This window comes from Condylura cristata, unplaced genomic scaffold (genome assembly GCF_000260355.1).
Source record: "Condylura cristata isolate star-nosed mole 26May11 unplaced genomic scaffold, ConCri1.0 scaffold00001, whole genome shotgun sequence".
Lineage (NCBI taxonomy): Eukaryota > Metazoa > Chordata > Mammalia > Eulipotyphla > Talpidae > Condylura > Condylura cristata.
In genome coordinates, this window is record NW_004567102.1 from 75,821,859 (window position 1) to 75,837,768 (window position 15,910).

The 15,910-nt window shown below is 37.9% G+C and overlaps 2 protein-coding genes across 2 annotated transcripts in view; both read left to right on the forward strand.

Moving 5' to 3' along the window:
- LTV1 (LTV1 ribosome biogenesis factor) overlaps positions 1–10,243 on the forward strand; it is an 11,676-nt gene extending 1,433 nt beyond the window's left edge. The window contains exons 3-11 of the mRNA XM_012723774.1: positions 1,089–1,259; positions 4,574–4,661; positions 5,803–5,944; positions 6,303–6,549; positions 7,465–7,592; positions 8,452–8,591; positions 8,863–8,915; positions 9,096–9,296; positions 9,424–10,243. Of these exons, the coding sequence (XP_012579228.1) occupies positions 1,089–1,259; positions 4,574–4,661; positions 5,803–5,944; positions 6,303–6,549; positions 7,465–7,592; positions 8,452–8,591; positions 8,863–8,915; positions 9,096–9,296; positions 9,424–9,534 (1,281 nt within the window). The 3' untranslated portion in view covers positions 9,535–10,243. The remainder of the gene's footprint in view (positions 1–1,088; positions 1,260–4,573; positions 4,662–5,802; positions 5,945–6,302; positions 6,550–7,464; positions 7,593–8,451; positions 8,592–8,862; positions 8,916–9,095; positions 9,297–9,423) is intronic.
- Positions 10,244–10,526: 283 nt separating this feature from the next.
- The window catches only part of ZC2HC1B (zinc finger, C2HC-type containing 1B), a 29,201-nt gene continuing 23,817 nt past the window's right edge, over positions 10,527–15,910 (forward strand). The window contains exon 1 of the mRNA XM_004673911.2: positions 10,527–10,554. Within this exon, the coding sequence (XP_004673968.1) occupies positions 10,527–10,554 (28 nt within the window). The remainder of the gene's footprint in view (positions 10,555–15,910) is intronic.

Consider the following 15,910-nt stretch of genomic DNA (forward strand, 5'->3'; position numbering starts at 1 on the left):
TGTTTTTTTTTGTTTTTTTTTTAAAGATTTATGTATTTATGCATACAGAACTGGGGTACAGGCCAGAGGCTCAGGGGCGGCAAGAGGCTTCACCAGAGACAGAGTGGGGAGCAGAACAGGCAGATCAATGAAGTACACTGCTGAGGGGAGCAGCGGGTGGGCCAGGAGAGGTCTGCCACGCCACGTGGTCACCTCCGGGGCAGGCGGGGATCGAACTCATGTGGAAGTGGCCTTAGCTTCTCAGTGCTGTGCTTTAACCCACTGGGCCACCAGGGATGGCCGGTAGGCCGTGTTTTAACAATAGGTTTGTAAGTAGACTTTTTAATACATAAGGCAGCTAGTTACTATTCTTAGATAACTGGCCTTCCGAAAAGCAAATTTCCAATTTTTTGCATCTTGCATGTTTATTTTGATAGAGAACATAAGCAGAATTTTGGGGGAATAAATTTAAATATAAAATAAAGGTAAATCCTTAATGTTATTACCTATCACCTACAGTGCTGCGTGCTGTTACTTAGTGCACAGCCAGATACCCGATCTCTGTTTTCCTTAATATCATGCCATTTCACAAACACATACTGCAGTTTGCCTCTTACTCATCTCATGAAACAGAAAACACCGGAACTCATGAGTTAGCTTCAGAAAATGCAAAGGAGCCTTTAAAAGGTTCATGTGTTAATTATTAGGATAAACTAAGGAAGTGTTGGGGGCTGTTGGCCATGCTTACTTTTTTAGTAAAGCCAGTTTGTATGGTATGTTAAGAAGTTTCTTAGCACACAAATATGAGAAACTACTTTCAAGGCCCCTACTCTTGATTTCTACCTCCAAGTTTGTGGTAAAACAGAATATGTGTTTATATCTTGTATATTTGCAAAGGTTTAGTAAAAGGAATAACTGTTTTCAGTCCATTTTAATTTAGGTGGCACCCTTGTTTAAAAAGTCTGTTTTCTGAATTTTTAAGAATTCTTTGTCTCTTCCCTGTCAGCAAAAATGTTCATGTACATGCTGCCACCTACGTTGAAGTTTATTGGAGGACCCCTCTGCCTTAACTTGCAAAAGGTACTAATTCCCTTTTCTTGTGACCCTAGGTAAATGAGGAAGAAAGGCGAGCAGAGCAGAGGAAGTATGGTGTGTTCTTTGATGATGATTATGACTACCTGCAGCACCTGAGAGAACCATCTGGGCCTTCAGAGCTTATCCCAAGTACCTCCAGTGCATCCAGCAAGAGAGATGAAAAAGAAGAAACTTTAATAATTCCAGTAAGACTTCTTAGCTACTTAATTGTGTGGGAAAGTATATAAGAGTGAGTTAAGAAACCACCATTTTTAAGTCAACATAACTGGTTAGGGTATGAAGTGGTATCAGTTTGAAGAGCACAGAGATAGGCTATGCCCGCACTTAAAATTGTGTCTGTGTGGAAGTGCTCACTTGTACCATTGGGAGAGAGTAAGTCATTCTGTTCACTGGAGGCAGATGTTCAGAAAACAGCTTTTGACAGGATTATAGTTCTTGATTAAAGGATATGATCAAAGTAGAGGGAACTTTTCACTTAATGAAAAGCAGCTAACATTCTAGGTGTTAACTAGATTGTTGAAGCAAATCCACACTATCCTAAAATAGAATTTAAGTGGAAGGTTCAGCTCTTTAAGTGGTGAAAATAACAGGCTAACCATAGGAGAGATTAAAAGCTACAGATTGAAATGAAATTCCTGTTAATACATAGAACAGAAGTGCTGTCTATTTTAGTACTTTTTTTTGATATTTTAAATTTATTTTTAATACTTTACTCTTTAAGTACAAGTGAGTATATGTTTATAGGAAATCAGTGCAACTAAGTGAAGTGCTGGGTTTTTTGCCCTATTTATGTTAAGGTCACCCATGCAGTACGCTGCTGTGATCTTATTTTTTTGTTTAGTCCTAGCATAAGGGTACTTCTCTGTGACACTTTTATGTAACCTGACAAAAAATAGAAGACATTCATTTGTTGGGTTTATTGACACATGGACAGAGTACAAAAAAAAAAAAGACAATATGCTTTCATTTTCCAATCCGATAATTGTGGCCTAGATATTCTTTTCTTTAGGGAGGGTGTGATTAAGGTTTCTCTGTCCATAGTTTATTGCTTAAGAATAGTTCAAAGGATTAGGTATCAGGGCACTCTGCAAAGAAATGGATAACTGCAGTAGTTCCATTCATTCCCTAGGCTGTAGATGTCTTGCAAAGTCACACAGTCTCTGCCATGGTAGTGCCAGCCTCTACTCTTTCTTCCTTGGAGCTCCGTATCAGTGGTGGGGGACTCGGCTGCCTTCATTGTGGGCAGGGAGGGGGACCAGTAGTGGCTCAACTTCTTTATTTTATGCAGAAGAGTTTTAATAAAGTCTTAATATTCTTCTGGCAGAATTGTATTTATTGGTACATGATGCTTGTACCCCTTAATTTTGGGTGAAAGTGGTTTCTGTTTAGTTGACTTAATAGAGTAGGGCTCTTAAATACACACTCTAGCAGTGTTCACAAGGATGAGGACAGAATTATGTTTAAAGACAGCAATCAATGCCTTCAGTTTTTTGTTGCACAACATGAAAAATGGGTGAGTCCCATGTGCTCTTTTGACCTGAAAGCAATTTGTAACAAACACCAAAATTGAGTAAACCAAACTATTGAATAAGATATAAAAATGGAAAGTCAGACAGTGCAGAAATTAGGCATGTTTGAATAAGCCTCGATTTTCCCACGCAGAAAAGCAGGTGTTGCCATGGTCAGGGCAGCTGTGCAAACTCATAATTCAGAGCTGTTGCAACCCTGAAACAACTCACTCCTCTTAAGAAAATGGTGCTCACAGTCTAAACTGATTGTGTATGTAATTCTTTATTTTTCTACATCTGAAAAAATATTTCCAAAGTTAAATTCACTTAACACAAGCTAATCCTTTTTTCAAACCTCCTCTTCCAAGGATAATCTCAGTATCTTTAAAAAAACCAACACCACCTATATATTTTACATAATTAAAAGTCTTTAATACATCAGAAATCTTTAATTTGTGCACTTTACATGGGTGAATATAGCTCAGTAAAACTTGAAGATAAGAGTGCACGTGATAATTAAATCTTTGCCTATTTATGCCACTGACAAACTCATTTTGGAAACTGAGTGTGATTCCCAGCTTAGGGCCTACTACTAGACTGAGGACAGGGTGGGTGACGAGGTGCATGGAGACAACTTACGGTGACCCTCTGAATATTCACTCTTCAATTAACAAGATGAACTTAAAGCACCAGGACCAGAAGATACATGGCAGCCCACAGGGAAGCGACTTGTAGGGTGTGAAGAATGAGGACAGTTCATACAAGGAAATATTCCGGGACAGTATATGTAGCTTCTCGTGGAAGAGGGAGGGAACTGAGCTGGCCTTTAAAGGGTGGGTTCTATGATAGGAAGGAACATGCCAGTCAGAAAAAGGGACCCAAGCTAGTGTTGTGTAGCACAGTACCTGGCACGTGTATGCCTCATAAACTACTTCTACAGGGCCTTGAATATCGAGCGTGAAAAGTCAAAGCCTGGTACAAATTCAGGAAGGTCACATTATAAAATATTCAAGGGGCTTAAATGGCAGTGGTAGGAAGCTTGAATTGGGCATATATCAGTTAAGCAGTGATTGCAGTAAACCGTGTCACAGTTGACCATGAATGAGACAGTGTCTGAAAGTTTGGTGTGAAATTGCTGTGAGACAAGTCAAAGGGATCCAAAGACGGAGAGCAGTGCTTCCTGACCACTTGGGTTATGGCAGCTACTTAGAGAAAACCTATACCATTACTAGATTGGGACTTTGTTTCTGGTTTAAGTTGGGAAATCTCATTTTATTTAGAAATTGGGAATGGAATTCTGAGGGGTGGATTTGAATCCCTGAACTTAACTACTAGTGTTAGGCAGACATTCCATTTTAATCTTTCACTAAAGCAGGCAGTACCTCATGAGGATTAAATGGAATAATATTCTGAGAACGCTTTGTGAAGTATTGCAAGTACTGAGATGGTGATGGAATATTCATGTTTAAAACATCTCAGCTGGAGCACGCAAATGCAAATGCAGGAAGATAGTTGTGGTCGTTTCCCAGGACTGCCTTGACAAAGTAACACAAATTTCCACTGGGTTCCTTACAAGCAACTGAGATTTATTTTGCAATTTTAAGGATTTGAATTTTGAAATCATGGTTTTGGCAGAGTTGGTTCCTTCTTGGGAGCTTGGCGGAAATCTGTTCCATGCCTGTGTCTTACCTGCTGTGTTTGATTATCCTTGGGGTTGCATTGCTCTCATCTTCCTCGCCTTCACATGGCATTCTCTGGTGTCTTTGTATTTCCACATGGCTTTCTTACAAGGGTATATTGATTTTGGGTTTAGGGCCCATCATAATACAACATTGCCTCATCTTACCTGGTGATATCTGCAGGTCATAGCTCTAGTCGTATTCTGAGCTTATGGGTGGACATGAATTTCGGGGAGTGGGAATACTTTTTAACCTGTGTAGTGGTGTAGAAGTATTTCTAAATAAACCTAATCATGTAATTTGTTTTTCAAGAGTACTGGGATTAAGTTGCCTTCATCAGTGTTTGCATCAGAGTTTGAGGAAGATGTTGGATTATTAAATAAAGCAGCTCCTGTCTCAGGTGTGTGTAATTTTCTGTGACTATTCAGGTGGATAGAACTGTTTTACATAAAAAGAACCAGTAATGATAGTATTTCTGTCTGTAATAAATTACTGAAACAATTGAGATTTGTCTAAATTCTTATTACAGTTCATTAGGAAGACATGAGTATGATTAGCATCCTTCATTCTCCATCAAATTCTAGGCTTTTGGCACTCAAACTTTTGTCATCTATTCCAAATACACTTAAAATACACTTAAAAATTGTTGTAATTTTTTCTTTGCAGTGCCAACATTTTATGTTAAAATAAGCACCAGAAATCCACAGAAATGGTGTTTGGCATTTTCATCTAAATCCCCATAATTATTGGCTAACATGAGCCATGTTGCATTCATTCATAAATTTACTCTACAGATTTTTGAGTTGCCACTATGTGACAGAATCTTGGGGTAAGCCAGAATAAAGTGCACTGCCTGACCTGAAGGATTTACCTTCAGAAAGATAGTCAAGGGGAAATTATAGTCACAGTGCAAGTGAACAGGCAGTGTTGGGCACCAAACCTTATGTTGGGGAGTTGGACAAGGCACCTTGAGAAGTGAGAACTGTAGGTTGACTTTTCCACAGAAGGTAGGTGGGTGGATGGAGGAGGAGGAGGAGGTGAGGAGGAGGTGATTTTCCAGACGGGAAACAATGAGGTAACGTCAGAAACACTCGGAGACTGCACACTCAGCAAGAATGAAAGGCAAGGTGCAATAAGGGTGAATATGAAAGCTTTTCTTAGAATTTGTACTTTTACATATTGAAGACCAAAGATGAAAGAATAGGTCAGGAATTATTAAAATTTTGTAGTCTGAAAATAAGAGGTTAATCAGATGATTTATTTCAGTTCTAAACAGTTGAATTAGAAGCCCAGTTTCTTCTGCATGTGAAGGCTTTCCATTTGGCTAAATAGACAAGTTGATATTGTCTATCTCTAGTGGCAGAGTTATTACCAATGATTATTGAAGAGAGGAGCATTTTTTTTACATATTTTTAAATTTCTTAATCATTTATCTTCACTATGTAGGTAGAATCTGGTATATAACAGATACTCAGATTATGTCAGTTAAGTGAAGTAATCATGTTTTCTTGGGAATTGTTCAATTTTTGTTTTCCTTCTAGGACCTCGATTGGATTTTGATCCTGACATTGTTGCAGCTCTTGATGATGATTTTGACTTTGACAATCCAGATAATCTGCTTGAAGATGATTTTATTCTTCAGGCCAATAAGCCAGCAGAAGAGGAAGAGGAAATGGAGATACAGTATGTGTGGTTTATTTAGAGCTGGGATGACTTGGCTGTTGCTTCTTCAGTAGGGTGGTAAACACTGGATGTTCTCTGAAGAGATCTTCAAGATCATTTATTCTGAGACTTCTGTATTTAAGAGCAGAAAATGTGAGACTTGAGGTCTGTAGAACTATCGATAGATGGGGCTAAAGTCCAGGTGGCCTGATTGCTAGTTAATTACCTTTCTAATCACACCAGATGTGTCAGGCAACACAGCTGTTCCTGCCTAAGCAAGAATCCTCCCCGAAGTACCCTCAGATTTTATAGTGTAAAGTCGCCTAGTTCTGTTGTTTTTTTTAAGTTGTTTTGACAGTTAATTTGACTCTGACTTTAGGAAATCTGAAGCTGAAGATGGCAACGAGTGGGAAGACGTGGATGATGAGAATGAGGGCGATAGTGATGATGACTCTGCAGGCTCGTTATCAGATGATAGATCGGCCCCGGGAAAGTGTCTTGGGGTTACAGAAAATCACTTGTTCTGGGAAGAGGAGACTAAAAGTCGCTTTACTGAGTATTCTATGACCTCCTCAGTCATGAGGAGAAATGAACAATTAACCCTACATGATGAGAGATTTGAGAAGGTAAATTTCCTGAATGAGGGATGTTTTAATACTAATGCCTATTTAAGTTTATATGACATCAGAACCAAAACAAACTTTCAGCATTAGAAACAGCTATTGTCTTATATAAAATAGACTAAAACCTCTCTGCCTCTAATTCTGGAAAGAATCTGTGTAGGTCAAAAGATGACTGATCAAACTTGACTTCCTCCTAGAATTCAGACATTTTGAATCTAAGCTTCTGTGATCATAGTCCCCAAGATTGCTATTTTCTTGCACATAAATGAAATCTTTGAGGATTTTTTTGGGTATATTTTGCTTACCAGTACATCCCACGGCCTAAAGGGATAAGTGGTAGGAATTTGAACTGTTGAACAAATACTGAAGGAAAGGATGGATGGTTTCCTTCAAAGTGAAACATAAAGGCTCCAACTTTAATGCCCTTTTGCTGAATCTTGTATCTCCTCTCTCCAAGAGATAGTCAAACTGTTACTATTAAATCTCACTGTTGAGAAATTCTGTCATCTGGGTCTTACTTTTATGAAGCCAAACAGTATTAATAGCTTTTGAATAACAGTAAACATCATCTAAAAGAAATGAAATGTGTGCATTTACTAGAGGCTATTTAGTTGCATGACCTTTTAGTTTACTTAATTGCTGTATTTGAAAGTATACCTAAAACACTTTAGGAATTACACTTCATTTTCATATTAGTATCAACCTTTTTTACAATGTTTAATGTTAAGTCTTAAATTGCTGGATATAGACTATCTCCCATGTCATACTGCTGTGTACCAAGTGCATGCTAAAATGTTAATTTAGTTTTGATCTCATAAGTAAGTGTTGTGTAAGAATAAAATTAATGTAAAAATGACATCTAAATGCTCTATTCCCAATCTTTTCATTTTCATGCTATATTTTCTTTGTAAATTCAAGTTTTATGAGCAATATGATGACGATGAAATTGGAGCTCTGGATAATGCTGAATTGGAAGGTTCCATTCAAGTAGACAGCAATCGCTTAGAAGAAGTTTTGAATGACTACTATAAAGAGAAGAACGAGAAGTATGGTGACTTTTTCCTGCTTACCTCATTCTTTTATTCTTAAATAAGGTCTGTGATGTTAGCTGAATCTAGCAGATCACCTTATCAGAATTCTTTTGAGAAAAGTAGTACATTGTCTGTAATCATGTTTTGCTGCTAAGACTTCTGAAGCTGAATATGATGCTGGTTGGGAACGCACTGAGAACTGCTTTGTGTGTAGTTTTCACTTGCGAGTCCTAGGGAATAACAGGTTTGGGTGGGCTGTTGGAACTCATATTCCACCTGAGAATAAGGTTCCTTCTGGCCTCTTTGGCTGAAGAACTATTCTAACTCCTGAGTATATATAGCCTTCATCCTCCTGAATTGTCAGCAGCGCCAGATATAGGTATCTGTGCATATAGAAAGGTGGGAGCTTATCTTTAGTCAGATTAACATCAGCTGGTCAAATTAGTTGGCGAATCAGCTTCATGTCAAGGTGTACTCTTTGCTGGCACCTGACATTGCATCCTCACTGTAGTGCGATACTACTGTAGGACAGGGCTACATACTTTGAATTATCTGAATACCCCGGAAAGAGACGGTTCATGTTTTTGGAGACTTAAAAAAACACCCTGTGTGGGAAAACTGCTATCTTGTTTAATGAGTTATAACCTAGTAAACATGCAGATGCAGCTTTCCTTCCTGTCAGAAGAGTGACTGTCCAAAATCTGCTGGAGGGGAGGCGGGCTGGGTGGAGCTGATCTTCATAGGAAATGTCAGATGGAACACGTAAATTTGTAAATATTTTAAATTGCTCTTGTTTCCGTCGAAGAATAATGGGCATTTATTTCTTCTCCGCACCCCCCACCCCCAATCTTCATTTTCAAAACTCAATAAACAGTTGTGTGAAGTTAAATACTCTTGAGCCCTTTGAGGATCAGGAGCCACCAATGAATGAACTTGATGGGTCTGAGGAGGAAGAGATTGTTACTGTAGTTCTTGAAGAGTCCAAAGAGAAGTGGGACTGTGAGTCCATTTGTAGTAAGTATCTCAGTGTCCATTTTACTGCTGGAATTATGATAGAAATTTAGAAATATTAAGTACATGTTAACTTTTTGAAAAATAAATATTCTGTGAAAATATTTTAGAAAAAGTAATATTCCTGTTACGGCATTGTAGTCAGCTTTAAAGCCTTACAAGAGAGACTTGAGTGTTATTTTGAATTGTAAAACATCAGTGTTGGAATGTAGTAGGAACTCAGTAACGTTTTGCTGAACTCAAAGTGTATTAATACATAATTTTTTTTTTTTAGGTACATACTCAAACTTATATAACCATCCACAACTCATCAAATATCAACCAAAAGTAAGTGTTAGTGCATTTTATGAAATAAATGAAAGAATATAGTATACAGATTTTCTCCTCATAACTGTATCCTTTTGTGACTAACAATACCATCAGGAAAAGCAACTGCAATAGGTTTCTATTTAGCTTTTTTTTTTTGTAGGAATGAATAACGCTAGTGCCATCTTATCTTTATTTCAGCCCAAACAAATCCAGTTATCTTCTAAAACAGGAATACCTCTTAATGTCTTACCTAAGAAAGGACTGACAGCAAAGCAAGTGGAACGGATGCAGATGATCAATGACAGTGATCTGCCTAAGGTATCTACCCAACCACGTCCTAAAAATGAAAGCAAAGAAGATAAAAGAGCAAGGAAGCAAGCTATAAAGGAAGAGCGCAAGGTAAGTGCTTTCCTCAAGTATGAGATTGTGCAGAGCTGGGGGTGTGGAGAATCATGGGATTTTCTTTTGTAAAACTAGTTTTGCCTCACTGTGAAAGTGTGAATAACGTGAACTTCTTGTTCTTCAGGAACGGAGAGTGGAGAAGAAAGCTAACAAATTAGCCTTCAAACTGGAGAAAAGTAGGCAGGAAAAGGAGCTGTTGAACTTGAAGAAGAATGTTGAGGGCCTAAAGCTATGACAGTGGGACACTAGGGTGAGGCACATTCCCGCTAGGGGCTCCTCAGTAATCACGGTAATGAATGAGGGTCTTCAGAGAGACACGGTTGTTTGATCTGCCATTTTTTACTGGCAGATGTTGAAAAGAAAGTAGTACAGTATTTTTATTTATAGCAGTAAGTTTTCTCTGCTGTCTTGTAAATATTCAATATTTTAAAATTTAATTTTATAAGCTTAGATTTGCTGCTCTGTAATAAGTGATTTCATGAATATGAAATGTTTGGACACATTAAAGGAAAATATCTTCATAACCTAAATGGAATTGGTTTGTCTTTTATTTATATGGTTGTCCCAGTTGTTTTCTGCAGATGTTCTCAAATATTTCTTGGAAGTCTCTCCACTCCTTTTCAGGAATTAAGTGACTTAATTTGCTATATGAAGAAAAGTGGCACTCATTTAAACTCAATTTTGAAATGCTGAGTGCTAAGAAGAGTTTTCCTGAGAAGTTTCCACTTGTAGGAAACTAAATTTCCCCTTGCTCTGCACAGAGCTTTTTCAAAATGATGCTAGAACTGAATATTAAAGTTGTTGGGACTTGGTCACTGGAAGACTTACTTGTGGGATTAAGAAACAGTGAAGGCAGGAAACAGAAGACATAATCAAGAAAATTTCTTTGGCTCAGTTGTTAACTGGCTCAAAATCAGAAATATTCAGTTTAAGCTAGAAAGCTTGTCTTTTAAACATTATTTAATGCTTGGAACCATTCATACATGATTAAAATACATAGTTGAAACCTTTCCCTGTTTTTTGGTGAGTTTTTTTTTTTTTTTAACAGCTTTAAGCTTTTTCAAAGTTCAAACCGTGACACCATCACAATTCTTAATTATTTGGTAAACTGACTTCCTCGCTGTGGACAGGTTCTCAGTGACCCTGGTTCATGTGGCCATGACCAATGTGTGTGTATCTGGACTATTATGAGAAAATCTCTGGGCACTGGTCTGAGTTTGAAACAAAATGACTGATGCAGAACTGTTTGTAGCAGGTGAGCTGCGTTTGATACCTAAACTATTAGACACCATCTTTATCTGTAGTTCAGTTGATGATGCCTTTTTCAGAACTATAGTAGGTGTTCCCTTGCTCTCTTTATTATCAATTCTAAGTCTAATTTTTGGATTTGTTTGAGTGGTGGAAATCAGTAGCTTTAGAGAGTCTACCAATGTTGGCACAAAAAACTTGACTCAAGAGCTTGTGGAAGTGGAATACTGGAAAATAAGTACTGAAATCCTAGGCTGCAGAAACAGAAGGTCGCCTGATGGTTTACACTAGTGTTGGGAATGTGCTAAATTCTGAAAGGTCACTTCCATTTATTTTCACAGCTCTATTGTAAGTTCTCAATCAGTAAGAATCTTGTAGATATAGAATAACTACTTGTTCTGGTGCTATTCAAATTCTAAAGAACTTATAATTTTACTACACCAAATGAAAGGATTTAGATCAGTAAATAATTTATTTTGGAATTAGGAGGCCATGAGTTTGTGAATCTTGTTGAAACATTGTGATTTAGGCTGACTGTCCTCCAAATCTTGTGCTCTTAAATTGTATTTGGAGAACAAATTACATAATAATTTGAATGACTTCACAATATTTTGGAATGTATGAGATTTTAATCATTTATAGTCAATGGCTGGGAACTTCATCTATGGAACTTACGCTTCCTACTAACTGTTGAAAGTCCGTAAGTGCTAAGTTTTTTGCCTTCCAGACCTCATCATCTGAGAGGCAGGGTATGTGCAGAAAATGTAGCTGGTAGCGCCAAGTCACTATGATAAGTGCCACTTGCCATACAGATCCTGGTACTTGCTTTCCCCTGAAGTGCTCTTCCTGCAAATAAGCCTTCCTCAAGGTTGGCGCTCAATTTGTCATGTCCCCTATTAACTCCTGACCATGTAAAAATAACCTACACATCCTTCCTCTGTATTCTTTATTGCTCCTTTCCTGTTTTATGTTTACCACAACTGCTCCTGGTGTGTAAGTGCTATGGAGTTACGCCTTGTTTTTCAGCCGCCTCTTTACAACAAACAATTTTTGGTTACTGTTTTATCCCCAGGATCTGTATCTGCCTGACATTTGGTAAATTAAGTGTATGACTGAAAGGATAGTAGAGTAAGACATTTCAGAAAAGAATTGCTTAAACTTAGTGAAATGGAAGAACTTAATGTTAGTAATGGGAAAGAAAGCCTTAGGCAAGGGACAAAATAATGAAGAATTTAACTACTGTGTTGTAAGGATCTGTTTTGTTCAATAATTATCTGCAATTGGTTTAAAGTAGCCTTTTCAGATAAGTTAGCACTTATTTCACAAGTAAAAGCACTCAGAAGCTGTTACCATTTGTTTTACCTGTTATGTTTTGTCTTCACACCTTCATTGTGATGTCATCAGATCATCTCAGTTGCAAGACATCTCTAACTACCTTAGAACTTCATCAGTACACTAATAATACTTCTTACTGGTATGTTTGATCCAGCCTGTGTGTAAACAAGTTAAAATTAAGTTGGTTAAAGGAGGAGGTGAGAATTCTAATGACCCTCATTTTTATTGTGAAACAGTAATGGAATGTAAAGTAAGGTGAACATATCCACTATTCTAGTTAAAGAAATAGAATGTAGAAATTACCTGGGTTCATCCTCAATTTCGTCTCGGTCTCCTGGTAATGGTCTCCTGGTAATGTGTATGCACTATCCAGGTTTTTCCTATTATCACCTATATGATAAGTCTCACCACAATGTTGCGAGTTCTTAGAGGGCAACACTTGCTTACCATTTGAAGTCTCAGAAAATGAACCAATTAGTCTCTGAGTCTGATGTGAGCTTCTAGACTTTCTAAGAGCCCTGTGTGGAGATAGCAAGTAAGGTGCTGAGTGAGTCCTAGGGGACACAGCTCCACAACTGGGCATATCCTGGATGGCCAGAACAAATATGTCTTGAATTTGGATGCTTGTTTTGTATTTTCTGGCTCTGCTTTCCATGACCTACCTCCATTTCTCAGAATTCAATTCTGTAGAGGGAAATGAGCTGTTCGGTGCATCCTAACAGGAAAGGAAGAGCAGGCACCTCACTGGGATATGGTCAAGCCAAGTGCAGAACATACCTGTGTCCTCAGATTATGGTGGCAGTGCGTATATTGCTGATGACAGTCTTCAGCCTGCCTTTAATCACACACTTCAGTCTGAGTGCTATCTAGTTCTAGTGCCTACTTGTTGACCTGAGACATCTCTCCTTCCCCTCCTGTGTCCAATTGCTTCTTTCCTATTTTGTAGAGCAAATTCTCCAGTAGTGCTTGAGACAGTATACATAGAATATAAGTCTTGTATGTCTAGAAGTAGATTCTACCTTTGTATTTGATAGCTTAACAAGGTATAAATTCATTAATTTTTTTCCCCTAGGGTTTAAAGGATTTTGCCTATTTTCATTTTTACTGTTGGGGAATCAAGCCATTCTGATCACTGATACTGCGTGTGTAACGTTTTTTTCTCAAGTTGTAAGAATCTGTCTCCAGCGTTCTGAAGTTATAATGTTTATTATTATAGATCTACTTGCATTCATTGTGCCTGGATCCTTTTAATCAGACACATATATTTCACTTCCAGGAATTGTTTAAAATTATTTTTGTTTACTTAACATTTCCCCCTTTTCTCTTTGAACTACTATCATTTGGAACAATACCTTTTGACAGGTAATCTGATTTGTGCCCAACATATGGTTGTCTCCTGCTTCTACATCTTCTTCCTCTATCTCCCATTCCTACTACTGAATTTTTCTATCAGGCTTTTAATTTCCAAGAGATTTAGTTGTCCTTTAAATTGCTTTTTTGTTTGAGTTTACATGCTAGAGACCTTCCTCAGATCTTTGGACATACCTGTCCATTATCGAGACTGGAGGAAGAATACAGCAAAAACTGAATGGTTGGTACTTGATGATTTTGAGCTTCAACGGAGGATTGTCTGAGTGAGCTAATTGTCAACATTTTTCCCCAGGGAATGGTCGTATTCCCAGGGAGTTTCCGTTTTGCCTTGTGAGTAAGGGTCTGGCAGCCAAAGTTCTGTGAGTCAAGTAGAGGAAGGTGGGTGTGAGGTATTCTTAGCTTTCCTCTTAAACTATGAGATTCACTTTATGATACACATACATCGCAATTGATCCTTCATTTTCATGGAGATGCTACTTGCAAATCTGCCTACTCACTAAAACCTATTTGTAAGCTCAAACCCAATACTTGAGCCACTTCTATGGTCATTCACGAATAATGCTAAAGTAGCTAGAATGTTGAGTCACCAGCATGCCTATTCCTAACTAAGGGCAAGAAGCTGATGCTCTGTGTTCTTTCAGCTCTTGTACTATAAACAACTGTCCTTTTCATGGTCTGCTTAGTGCCATGTTTTACATGTTTGCACATTTTCTTTGTGATTTCATTGGTTACAAATGGTTCCCAAGCATAGTGTTGAAGTGCTGTCTCGTATTTGTAAGTGCAATCTGTGATGTGCATTATGAAGAAAACACATCTGTTAGAGAAGCTTCATTCAGGCATGAGTTAGGGTGTTGCTGGTCATGAGCTAGATGTTACTGAATCAAACATATGTATTAAATAGTGTGCTTAAACAGAAATACTTAAGACAAGGTTGTGTTTTCATAGGTTGACAAAAATGTGATAGAGGCTCACAGGAGTCTTAACCCTGTGTTTCCCTAGGAGTAAAAGATTATTTGCAAAAGAGCCAAGAGGCAGGGGTGTGGAGTTAGGGAGAGAATGTAAGAATCTTAAGATTTTTTACTGTGATTCTCCATATTTAAGTGGCCTCTTCTTATTTTCTCATCACCCCACCCACCTCCTGTTTCAGTGCTGCTACCAGGTTCCTATGACTTGAGTGGTGCACAGTACAAACATGGATGGTTCTCAGTTCTCCCTATTGTCAATTTGGGAATAAATTTGTATATAGCTTTAAGTTCTCTAACTCAACTACTACATTCGTCAGCTTTCCAGATTCAAATTTATTTTATTGGTAATCTTCCCTCATTGTCCTTGTGGTTCTCTGTGTCTTTATAGCCCTTTACTGTCATTTTACTGGGACTTTGGAGAAAAACAAAATCAAATGGGGAGTTACCTCTGCCTAACTCATCTGTCTTATGTCATAACACATGTTCCTAGATAAGTTACTAGACCAATATGCCACCCCCTTGCCAAGCGGCCATGGAAGACGCCGGTCCTGCTAATGTTTATATGTTTTGGTCCACAAAGAATGTTTTGGTCCACAAAGAACTTAAATAAAGGAGGTTTTGGCTCCTGACAAGTGAATGAGAAAAATGTCTTCCTTTTTCCTTCCTGCCCTGCTTTTGTAAGAAAATGTGGATTGATAGATGTCTTTACAAAACATTCTCACCTTCCAACTCAGAAAGAGTACCTTGTGAAAAGTAGAATATCAATTTCACTTTTGCTACAATTCAGGCTTCTTAAACAATTTTTGAACTGAACTCTTTGTAATGCTTATTTGTCATTGTTAACATGTTAATTATTGATCATTATCCAGATCACTTCCATTCCTGTAACAAATTGTAACAAATTGCCTAAGATTATAGCCTAATGTATAAAAATAATAGGCACTTTTTTTTTTAAGATTGATTTATTTTTGCATACGGAACTGGGATACAGGCCAGAGGTCCAGGGGCGGTGAGAGGATTCACCAGAGACAGAGTGAGGAACAGAACAGGCAGATCGATGACGAAGTACACTGCTGAGGGGAGCAGCGGGCGGGTCAGGAGAGGTCTGCCACACCATGTGGGTCACCTCTGGGGCGGGTATCAAACTCATGCTGAAGTGGCTTTAGCTTCTCAGTGCTTTGCTTTAACCTGTTGCACCACTAGGGAGGCCCATAATAGGCACTTTTAACAGTCTGAGTTAGACTCCAGTTAGGGTAAAGGTAGAATCTGTTCTATCAAATGGATTCTTTTTTGTCATTTTTTTCCTTATGATTTTTAAAATAGTGATGAATAATTGTAGAAAATTTCAATATTTAGGACACTCAAGAAATAACATTTAAGGTTACCACTCAGATGTAGTTATATGTGTATAATTGATGTCTTCAGGATGTTCAGGATTGAATCATTGTATCTGTCATCATTTTATATTCATTTAACTCATTGAAGTTCACTAATTTAAACCAAAGGCCACTGACCCTCTAGGGACTTCCATTAGCTTTGCAGTTTAGTACTGACAGATCTACATTATAGGGAGGGCTGAAGAAATACTTTGGAAACAGAGGCTCAGTTTCAACTCAATGTTGCCACTTAATGCCTGTGGTCTTCAAGAACTTGAGGTTCCATTTTCTAATCTGTTAAAAAAAAAAAAAAAAA